This window comes from Gymnoscopelus microlampas (assembly GCF_963454915.1).
Source record: "Gymnoscopelus microlampas genome assembly, chromosome: 2".
NCBI lineage: Eukaryota > Metazoa > Chordata > Actinopteri > Myctophiformes > Myctophidae > Gymnoscopelus > Gymnoscopelus microlampas.
Window position 1 is genome coordinate 59,637,783 of NC_139939.1, and position 15,323 is coordinate 59,653,105.

At 41.9% G+C, this 15,323-nt stretch overlaps 1 protein-coding gene across 1 annotated transcript in view; it reads left to right on the forward strand.

Annotated features, from left to right (window-relative positions):
• The window catches only part of LOC311056069 (voltage-dependent T-type calcium channel subunit alpha-1H-like), a gene marked incomplete at its 3' end in the record, with an annotated part of 190,479 nt that overhangs the window by 102,014 nt on the left and 73,142 nt on the right, over nucleotides 1-15,323 (forward strand). The window contains exon 14 of the mRNA XM_084072438.1: nucleotides 4,438-4,593. Within this exon, the coding sequence (XP_083928564.1) occupies nucleotides 4,438-4,593 (156 nt within the window). The remainder of the gene's footprint in view (nucleotides 1-4,437; nucleotides 4,594-15,323) is intronic.

Here is a 15,323-nt window from a genome sequence, read left to right on the forward strand (position 1 = left end):
GTCATACCCTACGTGGGCACATCCATATTTGGACAAGACCGATCGGGGAACCCATTCGGCCTCCTGGTGGCGCTATAACAGGCCGATTTGAAAGGTTTGGGGCAGAGGTTCTTCCTTGGCCTCCAAGGAGTGTGCGTGTAGATCTTTCACGCCGATCGGTGCCGGGGAGGCTGATTTGAACATAGGGTGGCATTTCTTCCTTGGCCTATAGTGGGAATGTGTTTGCAAAGTTTCACAGCGATCGGACGTTGCGTGCATGATTTGAGGCATTTTGTTCAAAACCGACCATTCCTGCAAACTTTTGAAGCCAATCTTAGCCAATCAGAATGGAATAATATGAAAAATCAAACAGATCCATCTCGATCACATGACTATATAGAGACACTGTGTACTGATTTGCGTGATGTTTGGGCGAAATATGTACGAGCAATATCAAAACACGTGTTTTGCTAAAAATCGCCCTCCTGGTGGCGCTATAACAGGCCAATGTGAAGGTTCTGGGGCTTTGTGTGCACACAGTTTCACGTCGATCGGTCCAACGGTGCCGGAGATTAGCTGTTAACTCTTTCACTGCCAGAATAAATAATTAAATGAATCACCCACTGCCAGCATTTTTTTGATTTTCTTACCTTTTCAAGTATAGTCAGGTTCACTATGTGTTTTTGTTCAAAATTTGTGGAGATTAGCAAAACAATACTTTATTTTTATCTTCAGAACATGGGGAATCCAAAAATCTATGTTTGCATTTGCACAGACACCTGCATGTCCGCCATATTGGACGTTCAAAATGGCCACCATAAAATACATAATTTGTGATATCTTGGCTTCTAAACAACATAGAAAGTTAATTAAATATGCTAATCCAATGTTTTCTGGGTCAAGGAATCCAATAGAGACCTAAAGGATTGTGCACAGGGACTTGCAGTAGCGCCACCTAGGGGATGGCCAGTGAAATTCAGGTTTACTATGTTAAAAAATATATTTTCGTTAAAAAGTTTAGATTAGAAAAATATACACTTTTGGAATCTTCAGAGCATGAGGAATCCAAAAATCCTTGTTTGCATTTGCACAGATACCTGCATGGCCCACCATATTGTTCAATATGGACGACCTAAAATATATAGCCTAATTTGTGCTATCTTGGATTCTAGACAACCAACCTTAGTTAAATATGTTTCCAGGTCAAGGAGTCCAATAAAGACCTCAATGTAGTTATTATATAAAAGCAAGAAAACAAATGTAAATGGAAAATATAGTCTTTATATTTGTGTAATATCAACACATCATTGACTTTATTACACCACAGGTTTACAGATGTAAAGAAATGGGTGAAAAACTCCATTGTTTCTGTTGTTTTCAAAGAGAAGAAAAGAAAAGAATAGGGCGGGGAGAGCAAGGAGAACAATCTATCAGTAATAGAAAACATGTCAAGGATATACAAATGGCATAAACCAACAGATACAGTATGTACATGAGATTACACATTAACTTGCAAAAACAGTATTGACAAGTTATAAGATTGAACTATATACAATAATATCATCTATCATTCTTTTACGGCCCTTCATCACTGTTAGGAGGGTAATTTTCAGCATTACAGTCTGCGTCGTTTTCGCAGTCACTTCCAAACAAAGTTCTGTGCAAGTTGTGTCTCCTGCATGAACATCTCTGGGTTGTACAATGGGTTTTGCACTGACATCTGACCAACTCTACAATGGCCTGTGGTGCAGGAGGAACCTTTGTGGTAGTAGGTAGTATCTCACCATGGCTCCATGTTTGAGTGGGTCAAAAAGACTCTGCCACGTCACAGTGGCTTGGCACCACACCCTACTTTGATCATGCACACGTTCAATGTTCTCCTCAAGGGCACCAACGGTAGGAGGCAACTTGCTGCTTTATGCCAGATGTTTGCAAAACAGATACCACCTTAGGTCAGGCATGTTTGTTATATGGATGCCCCTTGGGCAGTACATCATACAAAGTTGTTCAATGCATCATTCACCTCCTGTGTTAGGTCGCCTTCCTCTGTTAGTTTCTGTTAGTGGTCAGATGTCAGTGCAAAACCCATTGGACAACCCAGAGAAGGTCATGCAGGGGACACAACTTTGCTTGCACAGAACTTTGTTTGTGTGGAAGTGACTGCGAAAACGACACGGACTGTCTGTAATGCTGAAAATGACACCCCAGACAGTGATGACGAGCTGTAAAAGAATATTCCTGAATGATAGATCTAGTAGATATTGTATGTATATAGTTCAATCGTTCATACTGTTTTTGCACCTTAATGTCTAATATCATACCTGCTGCTAATGTAGACCTACCAAAGTGTCACCACCTTGCACCTTGTGGCTTTTTTCCCCCTAATTTTTATCGCTCGATTCTGTAACCCCTTTTTCACCCGGTGCCAATTAGCTAAGTGATCCTGGGCACTACACTCCCCCCACCAGCCTAGGGAGGCCAAGGCCGAGCTCATGCCTCCTTCAATGCATGAGAGCCAACTGACCTTCTTGTCACCTGACAGGGGGGAGTTTCCCTGGTTGGACGTAGCGCGTGGAAGGAACACGTTATTCCCACCAGTTCCCTTCCCCTCCATCAGGCGCCCCGGCTGACCAGGGGGAGGCAGTATAGTGACCAGGATTACTACATGTTTTTGTGAGGGTATTAACTACCCTATGAGACACGGGAGAACATGCAAACTCCACACAGAGTAGGCCCTTTCGCCTTATGTCTAACCTCATGTACATACTGTATCTGTTGGTTTACGCCACTTTATATCCTTGACATGTGTTCTATTACTGTTAGATCTCCTTGCTCTCCCTGACCCCCCCCCTCTTCTTTTCTTTTCTTCTCTTTGAAAACAACAGAAACAAAGGGTTTTTCCACCCATTTCCTTACACCTGTAAACCTGTAAAGTCAATAATGTGTTGATACTACACACCTATAAACACTATGTTTTACATTTACATTTGTTTTCTTGCTTTTCTATAATCCTGAGAACTACATTGAGGTCTGTATTGGACTCCTTGACCTGGAAAACATATTTAATTAAGGTTGGTTGTATATGGTTGTATATATTTTATGTGGTCCATATTGAACATGCAATATGGCGGCCATGCAGGTATATGTGCAAATGCAAACAAGGATTTTTGGATTCCCCATGCTCTGAAGATTCCAAAAGTGTTATAGTTTTGCTAATCAAAAATTCGTAACAAAAGTATATTTTCTAACATAGTCAACCTGCATTTCCATGGCCATCCCCTAGGGGGCGCTGCTGCAAGTCCCTGTGCACTATCCTTTAGGTCTCTATTGGATTCCTTGGCCCAGAAAACGTAGGATTAGCATATTTAATTAACTGTCTATGTCGTCTAGAAGCCAAGGTAGTACAAATTATATATTTTATGGCGGCCATTTTGAACGTCCAATATGGCGGACATGCAGGTGTCTGTGCAAATGCAAACATTGATTTTTGGATTCCCCATGTTCTGAAGATAAAAAAAATGTATAGTTTTGCTAATCTCCACAAATTTTGAACGAAAGTATATTGTTTTACATAGTGAACCTGACTAGTAGTCACAGAATATTTATCTCCAGTACGATGGATCCCCTGATGGTTGCTAATCACTGAGGGTTTCACTGTGCTTTGCTTGTTATAGGCCGTTGAAAACAGAATGTCTTGTCAGAAATACATAGTAAAACACAGGAGGCGAGATACATGTGATTTCCCACATACCTTAACTCACTGAGTGCCATTAACGTGTTTCACGTGTTTTTACCGCTATGGCGCTGGGTGCCATTAACGTGTTTCACGTGTTTTTGAAAAATTAGCATAAATATATATATATATATATATTTTTTTTTTGAAAAACATGTTCAGAACCCAAGATATCATCATCTGAAGATTTGCAGCTCCATCCACTCCTTGTTTAACTTAGAACTGAAAAAGGCTGTATCTCGCTTCCTAAGCACTTTTTGTTTTCTGTGAAAAAAACTCTTTTCAGAATCAATTCTGAAATAATTCTGGCAATCCTGGCACTCAATGAGTTAAGCAGGAAGTGAATGGAGGAATACATCCTGGGATCACATGATTTCCTGGTTCTGCGTGCATCTGGGGATGAAATAGTCACTCATATGTTAGCGAAGAGCGCCATCTAGTGGAAACACCGAAAAAGTCGTCAAAAGCCGTGCCAGTGAATGAGTTCAACGGACAGAAAGACCTAAAAAAAAAACTCTCTCTCGGGTGTTATTGCTTTAACAAAGTATCATCTGTCCCATATGAATATTCTAATCCCACATGAGCTGAATTCTGTTCTGGAGGCTGTTCTGTTTTCCTTGTGGTGTGATAGTGTCTCCTCTCCTCTCCTCTCCTCTCCTCCCCTCTCCTCTCCTCTCCTCTCCTCTCCCTCTCCTCTCCCTCTCCCTCTCCTCCCCTCTCTTCAGATCTTGACTCAGGAGGACTGGAATGCAGTCTTATATAACGGCATGGCCTCCACCTCTCCTCTGGCTGCTCTGTACTTCGTGGCTCTGATGACGTTTGGAAACTACGTTCTGTTCAACCTGCTGGTGGCCATCCTGGTGGAGGGCTTCCAGGCTGAGGTGAGCGCAACGTTCATTGATTGATTGATTGATTGCAGTGGTGTAAAGTAACTAAGTACATTTACTCAAGTACTGTACTTATGTAAAATGTTGAGATATTTTTGGGCGGTGCAACCGCCCCTATATGTGAGGTCTGGACATCTACATTCGCTGCACTGTGATTGGCCACCATTGTACCCCCCCCCCCCCCCCACCCCGACCCATTGTACCCCCCCAACCCTACGCTGTGATTGGCCACCATTGTACCCCCCTAACCCTGCACCGTGATTGGCCACCATTGTACACTGGTTGACTCTATTCAGGACTGTGATTGGCTAGTGAAACACATGACACATGTGCATAGCCCTATAAATAGGACTAGGCACTTAAAAAAAACACATTTATGTTTTTTTTTAAGTGAATCACTGTGATGACCACTGTGACCACACCGCCCACTTCACACTGGGTGTGATTTTACTGGAGTATTTCCAATTTTAAGTACTTTTACTTCTACTCCACTACATCTCAGAGGCAAATATTTTACTTTTACTCCACTACAATTATTTGAAAACTTTAGTTACTAACTTTGCAGATGTAAATGACATTAAACATACATTAAAAACTTTAGCCCTATTTTATACCTGGGCTATTTGAAAATAGCGATGCGACGCGTTGTGAGCTTGTAGATCTGCTATTTGCAAACACTTTAGTACTTTAACTTTTGGTACTTTAAGTACATTTTTATACCAATAAAAAAAAAACATTTGTAGCGGTGATCGTCCGTTCTGTTGTTATCGGTAGTTGAGTATAATACTGCGGGGTCTACTCTCAGGCAAAATCCCTCAACAGCGACACCCGCGGCAAATATTTGACTTTTTCATTGCAGTTGAAAAGGCTTTAGAAATGTGAGAGAAAAACACATGCAATGGCTCACTGGAGTGGAATTTTCAGTTACAACTTTTTATACACGTTTGAAGGACCATGACAAACACTTTTAATGTGTGGTAAAACTGAACGTCATGAAAGCTTTAAGGTCTGTGATGAGGTCAAGTACTTATAGGCCATTATTTGACAAATGACCTATCTGATGATAGGGACATCTACAGACAACATAGAATGTTATATGCACAAGCTAACATGATTGTTGGTAAGTTTAGTATGTGTTCAGCTTCTGTGAAGTCCACACTATTCAAAGCTTTTTCTTCACCTATGTATACTGCCCACTTGTGGCGGCGCTACAGAAAGAGTAGTATAAAGAAACTCAATGTATATCTTATAATGATGGCATGAGACTGCTGCTTAAAGGACAACTTTGTTTTTTTACAACCAATGTTTATGTTTTAGATTGTAATTAAAGGAAATAAAAGATGAGTGTTAAAAACATTTTTTTTTTACTGCTTTCTATAGTTTTAGCAATTTTCGCGATCTTTCTTACAGTGGGCCCCCGCCCACTGTAAGAAAGATCGCGAAAATATGTATTTTTTTACACAATAACCCGGCGTTTTCTTTATTATTATTAACAGTAGCTCTTCTAGCCCCAATAACTCACATCTGGCCATCAAAGACCACAGGACCTTTTTTATTGTGTAAAAAAGGCATATTTAGCCACCGGACAGAATGCCCCCACCCACTGTAAAACATATCGCAAAAATTGCTAAAACTATAGAAAGCAGCAAAAAAATAAAAAAAATACACTCATCGTTTATTTACTTTAATTACAAGCTAAAATATAAACCTTTGTTGTAAAAAAAACAAAGTTGTTCTTTTTTAAGTGCCACGATGCAGCAGTGCAAGCCAAATGTTCGTCAGTTAAGACTTTGACAGACAGGGGCCATTTAGCAATTGCAGCCTCCTGAAGGTGTCTCTTTAGGGCAGTTTTTAAAGTGAGTAGGGTTTTACACTCCTTTACTCCTTTTGGTAGGGCATTCCACATTTGTGTTGAATAGCATGAGAACGATTGAGGGCATTGTGGGCATTGATGGGCATTGAGGGCATTGTGGGCATTGAGGGCATTGTGGGCATTGAGGGCATTGTGGGCATTGAGGGCATTGAGGGCATTGAGGGCAGAGCCCCTTTGACTCTCTTGAAAAGGTCTTGCTCAAGGACACGTAGGTTCGCTGATGGTGAAAGCGATGAATTGTGCATCACTTGTATGATTTGAGTTTCATTTATTAGCACATTACCAAAAAATAAGTTAAAAACAGAAGAAAATGTGTAACCATATTGTGCAGGTGAAGTTTAGAACTTACGTTTAGGACTTATAGAGAACTTCCCCTAAGTGTAAAATCAGGAAAATTAAATATACAAATGCATACATAATGACTTGCACCCGCTATCCGCTAAGTGTCAAGTCGTGATTCACAGAAGATAATGAGTTAATGATCTGCCAGTGCAACCGCGGCCGTACCATTTCTCAGCCGAGCGCAATTTGCTGCTCTTGTTGCGTCTGATTGCAATCTCCCATGTGGCCCGTTATAAATGGTGGCCTTGTGCCGCATTATTTATTCATGAGCTGATGCATCTCTGACTGTCACCGAGGAGCTGGTGGCAGTGCTGAAGAAGTAACTAAGTACAGTACATGTACTCAAGTACTGTACTTAAGCACTTTTGTGGGGAAAAAACTGTAAAGTTAAGAACTTTACTGGAGTGTTCCCAGTTTTTAATACTTTTACTTCTACTCCACTACATCTCAGAGGCAAATAGTGTGTATGCAGATAAAACCATGACAATGGATAGTAATCCAAACCGTTAATGGACAACTTTGTTTTTTTTTTACAACCAAGGTTTATTTTTTAGCTTGTAATTAAAGTAAATAAAAGATGAGTGTTAATTTATTTTTAATTTACTGCTTACTTTCTATAGTTTTAGCAATTTTCGCAATCTTTTTTTACGGTGGGTGGGGGCGTTCGGGCAGGTGGCTAAATATGTATTTCTTTACACAATAAAAAGGGTCCCGTGGTATTTGATGGCCAGATGTGAGTTATTGGGGGCTAGAAGAGCTACTGTAAATAATAATAAAGAAATTGCCAGGTGGCCAATGACTGTAGAGCTCAAGACATCAGGGTCTTGAGCTCTACAGTGTCGTTTGCTCCGCTGTCGCGCTACGTAGGTGGTGGTGCACTTTCCCTTCCTGGCCCATGGGTGGTTGGCTCTAAGCCCCCCAGAACCCAGTGGTTGCATTGAAGCGCATTGGACATGCTGGCCATTCATGGGTACTGCAGCTCAAAACGTCTGGAGTCACTGTACACGAACGAGCGAAATGGGCTGGAATCACGAGCTTGCGCACATTTCCCAACCCGGAAGAAGGGGTGATTTCGGACTATGCGCTGGGTGGGCAACTCCGGTGCCCTCTCTATTCTTTTTTTTTTGGTCCGTCCATGTGACACCTAGCCTAGTGCCTTTCGTAGCATTCTTGTGTGTAGACCAGGGTCTTCAACCTTTTCAGGCCAAGGACCCCCTAGCTGAGAGAGAGATGAAGCAGGGACCCCCTACTCTATATTGTATAAAATCGTGTTTCAGATTAAAGTTTTTTTTTTACTTAGTCTGCTCTTTTTTCCCTCTACACCTAAAAAAGTGCCAAAAATAGCCGATGTACAAGCTCTCAACGCCTCGCAGCGCGAGGCGTTGAGAGCTTGTAGATCTGCTATTTTCGGCTAATGTTCCCCTCAGAAAAGGAATTCTAGGGTTCAAGTGGTTAATGTAAAAAAAACTAAATCCTATCACACAAAGATTTGGCGGACCCCCTATAGTAGCTCTGAGGACCCCCTAGGGGTCCCGGACCCCCTGTTGAAGACCCCTGGTGTAGACTCCATCCAGGACCCTTTCCTGTTGTGCTGTGACGGGTGTTTTTCAATGCAAAAAAAATAAACTGAGTTAGAGGTGTTTTTCTGAAAATCCCATCGTTGGGATAGATGGCTTCCTGCTTTTTTTGGAAGGACGTCACATCCTACTACTTATTCTCTTTTTTTTTTAAAGAACGCATATATTTGATCTTGGCCATCAAGTGATGCATTTGAAAGAAGGAGTATATGCTATTCTTGGTTTGCACAATACTGTGTAATGCAACAAAGTATAAAATGATGGAGATGGAAGATGGTTTCTGCTGGACAGACAGCGATATGTCGGAGTCACTGTACATGCTGTACATAATAATGCCTTTATCTGACACACAATACCACAGAATAAACAACATGAATATTTTAACCCATTAAGACCTGGAACTGTGTAATTTTTAGATTTGAGCTAAAAAGCATTATTTTACACTTTGGGCTATTCAAAAATAGCAGATATACAAGCTCGTAGCGCGGCACCGGGTGCCGCGCTACGAGCTTGTAGATCTGCTATTTTTGAAAAATCGTGAAAATGTGTGCAAATCTTTGACTATATATATTTTAAAAGCGAACATTTTTAACTCAAATCTTTGATTCTGGGGGTCCCTGGAACAAAATATTTTGATGGGGGACCGCGGCCAAATACATATCATTTTGGGGGTCCTTGACATGAAAAAGATTGAGCACCACTGATATAGAAACACACGTTTTTCAGAAAACTGTTGAGATTTAGGAGACATGTAGAATCGGCTTCAGGTCTCAATGGGTTAATGCATATTGATGCATGATGTGGAGAGAGAGACAGGAGAGATCTATGGACATATAGGAGGATGATAGAGAGATGAAGAGAGAGAGAGAGAGAGAGAGAGAGAGAGAGAGAGAGAGAGATCTGAGTGCTCTCGGGCCAAAAGGATGACAACAGATGATTATGTTTGGAGAGAGAGATCCATAATAGATAGATAAACACATAGAGGGAGAGATGGAAAGATGGAGGGATCAAAGGAGGGAGAGAGAGGCGAGTGAGAGAGAGAGAGAGAGAGAGAGAGAGAGAGAGAGAGAGAGAGAGAGAGAGAGAGAGAGAGAGAGAGAGAGAGAGAGAGAGAGAGAGAGAGAGAGAGAGAGAGAGAGAGAGAGAGAGAGAGAGAGAGAGAGAGAGAGAGAGAGAGAGAGAGAGAGAGAGAGAGAGAGAGATCTGAGTGCTCTCGGGCCAAAAGGATGACAACAGATGATTATGTTTGGAGAGAGAGATCCATAATAGATAGATAAACACATAGAGGGAGAGATGGAAAGATGGAGGGATCAAAGGAGGGAGAGAGAGGCGAGTGAGAGAGAGAGAGAGAGAGAGAGAGAGAGAGAGAGAGAGAGAGAGAGAGAGAGAGAGAGAGAGAGAGAGAGAGAGAGAGAGAGAGAGAGAGAGAGAGAGAGAGAGAGAGAGAGAGAGAGAGAGAGAGAGAGAGAGAGAGAGGACAGGGTTGAAGAGAGAACAGATGAAGCTGTTTATTTTGGGGTATATGTGATGAATGGATGGATGAACGAATGAGAGGAAATGTAAGCTATTGACAAAGCCTCATACTGGAGAATAATCTCCATAGCTGTCCTATCTCACACCTCTGTCTGTCTCTCTCTCTCTGTGTCTCTGTCTCTCTGTCTGTCTGTCTGTCTGTCTGTCTGTCTGTCTGTAACAGTGTTAACACATCGTGTGCCAGAGGTTTATTAACCCATTGAGACCTGAAGCCGATTCTACATGTCTCCTAAATCTCAACAGTTTTCTGAAAAACGTATGTTTCTATGTCAGTGGTGCTCAATCTTTTTCATGTCAAGGACCCCCAAAATGATATGTATTTGGCCGCGGACCCCCATCAAAATATTTTGTTCCAGGGACCCCCAGAAGCAAAGATTTGAGTTAAAAATGTTCGCTTTAAAAAATATATATATTCAAAGATTTGCACACATTTTCAAGATTTTTCAAAAATAGCAGATCTACAAGCTCGTAGCGCGGCACCCGGTGCCGCGCTACGAGCTTGTATATCTGCTATTTTTGAATAGCCCAAAGTGTAAAATAATGCTTTTTAGCTCAAATCTAAAAATGACACAGTTCCAGGTCTTAATGGGTTAAAATATTCATGTTGTTTATTCTGTGGTATTGTGTGTCAGATAAAGGCATTATTATGTACAGCATGTACAGTGACTCCGACATATCGCTGTCTGTCCAGCAGAAACCATCTTCCATCTCCATCATTTTATACTTTGTTGCATTACACAGTATTGTGCAAACCAAGAATAGCATATACTCCTTCTTTCAGATGCATCACTTGATGGCCAAGATCAAATATATGCGTTCTTTCAAAAAAAAAGAGAATAAGTAGTAGGATGTGACGTCCTTCCAAAAAAGCAGGAAGCCATCTATCCCAACGATGGGATTTTCAGAAAAACACCTCTAACTCAGTTTATTTTTTTTGCATTGAAAACCACCCGTCACAGCACAACAGGAAAGGGTCCTGGATGGAGTCTACACACAAGAATGCTACGAAAGGCACTAGGCTAGGTGTCACATGGACGGACCAAAAAAAAAGAATAGAGAGGGCACCGGAGTTGCCCGCCCAGCGCATAGTCCGAAATCACCCCTTCTTCCGGGTTGGGAAATGTGCGCAAGCTCGTGATTCCAGCCCATTTCGCTCGTTCGTGTACAGTGGCTCCAGACGTTTTGAGCTGCAGTACCCATGAATGGCCAGCATGTCCAATGCGCTTCAATGCAACCACTGGGTTCTGGGGGGCTTAGAGCCAACCGATTTTTCAAAAATAGCAGATCTACAAGCTCGTAGCGCGGCACCCGGTGCCGCGCTACGAGCTTGTATATCTGCTATTTTTGAATAGCCTAAAGTGTAAAATAATGCTTTTTAGCTCAAATCTAAAAATGACACAGTTCCAGGTATTAATGGGTTAAAATATTTCTAACGCGATCCTCCATTGCAGAGTGGTCGCCGATCGAAAACGTCTCACTTTCACCACGTTAAAAAGAAATAGGAGATATTAAGCTTTTAGTCAAGGAGTTAACATTGGAGCGGACGAACGGAAGCATTTTTTTTTACATGGATCCACATCCGGCCTCTCCTTCTCAGAGACTCCTTGGATGATCCCAAAGTTTCGTTAGAGCGCCCCCACGTGGGAAAAATATATTCAGACCGGACCAGACCGTTTATGGCACCCAATGTGTTAAATAGCTCTATGTTGTGATAGTAATCATTACTATAGAGTGTGTGTTCAGTAACAGTGTTAAATAGCTCTATATTGTGATAGTAATCATTACTATAGAGTGTGTGTTCAGTAACAGTGTTAAATAGCTCTATATTGTGATAGTAATCATTACTATAGAGTGTGTGTTCAGTAACAGTGTTAAATAGCTCTATATTGTGATAGTAATCATTACTATAGAGTGTGTGTTCAGTAACAGTGTTAAATAGCTCTATATTGTGATAGTAATCATTATAGAGTGTTTGTTCAGTAACAGTGTTAAATAGCTCTATATTGTGATAGTAATCATTACTATAGAGTGTTTGTTCAGTAACAGTGTTAAATAGCTCTATATTGTGATAGTAATCATTACTATAGAGTGTTTGTTCAGTAACAGTGTTAAATAGCTCTATATTGTGATAGTAATCATTGCTATAGAGTGTTTGTTCAGTAACAGTGTTAAATAGCTCTATATTGTGATCATTGTGTCTGCTCATTTCTGTGTGTCATCACGTACCATTTCACTTGTTTATCCTGTATTCTGTGTCTCTCTCCTGATTGGATAAAATTGGTTAGTTGGAGCACGAGTATCGTTTGAACATGAATATTATGAATAAATGAGGGACTTGAATGTGTTCATAACATATATCTATGGAACTATGAAGGTGTACAGTACTTGTTTCTGCCAAAGCAATGGATATCACCTTTGTGCTTTACGTGTTTCTCTAAATGATTATTATTAATGTGTTGTGGCGTTGTGTTGCAGGCTGTGATTGATTGTTTGTTTGAATGAACTGATGCAGAAAATGTTCTTATGAATAAATGAGTGGTTTAAAATCTATCACTCTCTCTATTTCTCTCTCTGTCTCTCTGTCTCTCTCTCTGTGTCTCTGTCTCTGTCTCTTTTTTTTTTCTCTCTCTTTCGCTCTCTCTCCTGTCTGTCTGTCTGTCTGTCTGTCTGTCTGTCTGTCTGTCTGTCTGTCTGTCTGTCTGCCTACTGCTCACAGCTGCAAGCCTTTTGTTGTTTGGTTTAATCTTTTATCATTGACATCAGAGGGAAACATGCTGACACACACACACGCACGCACGCACGCACGCACACACACACACACACACACACACACACACACACACACACACACACACACACACACACACACACACACACACACACACACACACACACACACACACACACACACACACACACACACACACACACAGTGTGTGTGGCACTTTAATTAAATAGTGTAAAGTTGTATTGGCTAAAAGAGATTCTCTGCCAAACACATAAACGTAACTCACCTGTAACAGAAACAGGCATTACCCCCATATACACTATAACTCTCTCTACCAGCCTCCCTCTCTCTCTTTCCAATCTACTATCCTCTTTCTCTCTCCTTCCTCCCCTCTGTCTCTGTCTCCCTCCCTCCCTCCCTCCCTCCCTCCCTCTCTATCCCCCCAGCTCTCTCTGTGTCTCTCTCTCTCTCTCTCTCTCTCTCTCTCTCTCTCTCTCTCTCTCTCTCTCTCTCTCTCTCTCTCTCTCTCTCTCTCTCAGTGATAATGGTGATATTGTCAAATGAAACACGATGCTAATAAAGTTAATATTTTATAAGCCGTCGTCTTAAAGATGATGTTTATGGTGTTCCTTATAGCTGTCTATAAAACAAATGACAGAACCATAAGTTGATAGATTGACCACAGACACCATAAACATGAACGCTCTGCTGTTCCACTGAGCTGGAACCACGCCCACAGCGCCCTAGGGGTCTTCAACTGGGGGTCCGGCACCCTCAGGGGGTCCTCAGAAAGTGGTCGGGCGGGCGGGTGGGCGTCACACACGTAACATGCAGACCTGTTAGGCGCAACGTTGCTCCGATCAGCACCAAACGTGGCACCAACACGGGTCACGGGTCTGCCATCACAATAGCACCATAGCTCCCCCCCCTGAGTTCCTATTGGCTGGGGTTTAACCCATTAAGACCTGAGACGATTCTTTAAAAAAATCTAAATCCTAACAGTTTTTTGAAAAAAATATAAAAAATATTTTTTCACGTTTTTTCAAAAATAGCAGATCTACAAGCTCGTATCGCGGCACTCGGTGCCGCGATACGAGCTTGTAGATCTGCTATTTTTTAATAGCCAAAGACATCTAAAGTGACACAGATGCGTTCCAGGTATCAATGGGTTAAACAGCCATAACTCCATTTCCCAGCATGCTACAGGCTCCAAACTTGGTGGGTGGTCCCACCGACTTCCCATACATCAACTTGACGACTCTCTGCTTTTCCCTTCCTACTTCCGGTTTTGTCGGATTGCCTCGAAACTTAACCGAAACACTCTCTGAGCGGTGTGTGGAGTTCAATGGTGCAACCCGGAAATGGATATGTTCACTTCCGGTCTGACAAAAACTCTGCCACCCGTTTTTTGGGTACAAGGAATCCAACGGTATAGACCAGTGGTTTTCAACCTTTTTCATGCCAGGGACCCCTAAATTGATATACATTTGGCCGCGGACCACTATCTGAAAATGTTTTGTGCCAGGGACCCCCAGAAGCAAAGATTTGAGTTAAAAATGTTCTCTTTTGGCCTAGGCCGTGGCGTCGCGGTCTAGGCACCCTGGTTGAAAATCCTTAATAGCAGCGTGCCGCGGGTTCGCGTCCCGTTCCCGACGGCCTTTGCTGCATGTCTTCCCCCATCTCTCTCCCCATTCTTCCTGTCGTCATACTGTCACTATCCCTCTCCAATAAAGCAATAAAAATGCCAAAAAAAATCTTTAAAAAAAAAAAAAAAATGTTCTCTTTGAAAAATATATATATTCAAAGATTTGCACACATTTTCAAGATTTTTCAAAAATAGCAGATCTACAAGTTCATTGCGCGGCACTCGGTGCCGCGCTATGAGCTTGTATATCTGCTATTTTTGAATAGCCAAAGCTAAGTGGTTGAAATGATTCTGAGGCTATGTTAACTCATTTAGCTGGGGACCCCCTGGTAGCCCCCCAAGGTCCCCGGACCACTGGTTGAAAACCACTGGTATAGACGATCCAACCATTGTCAATCCAACCACCAGAAGTGGGTGAAAGTCTGATCATTTCTATCCCTATCTCCCAAACGCAAGGTCGCACAGGTACTACAGTGGACCCGGGTGCTGCAAGTGCAGCAGTTTCTAACATTTCAAGTGGCCATAATAACTCAGTGACCATTTCTCTCTGATCAGCGCAATGTAGGACTGGATTCTCATCTGAAAATAGCAGATAGCACACACGTGCTGCGTTGCATCGGGTCGTTACGCGTTTTTGTGGCTATTTTTCTGCGGCCGTTTTGCCAGAATAATAGTGATGCTGGGATTCAAGTAGTTATAACCACTATAGCCACTTATAGCAGTGGTTCTCAAACTTTTTCATGTCAAGGACCCCCAAATGAACACTTTTTAGCCCACGGACCCCCATTTGAAAAGATATGCCATGTTATGGCCCTATAGCAGTGATTCTCAACCATTTTAATTTCAAGGACCCCCAATTTGACATGCATTAGGCTATACGGACCCGGATTTCTATCTCTGGGACCCCAATTTATGTTGTAAAATCAATGTTAATTTAACTCTGAGAGTGTACAAATGGAACCAAATGGACCCTAACGGGTCCATTTGGTTCCATTTGTACACTCTCAGAGTTACAGACCCATAAGG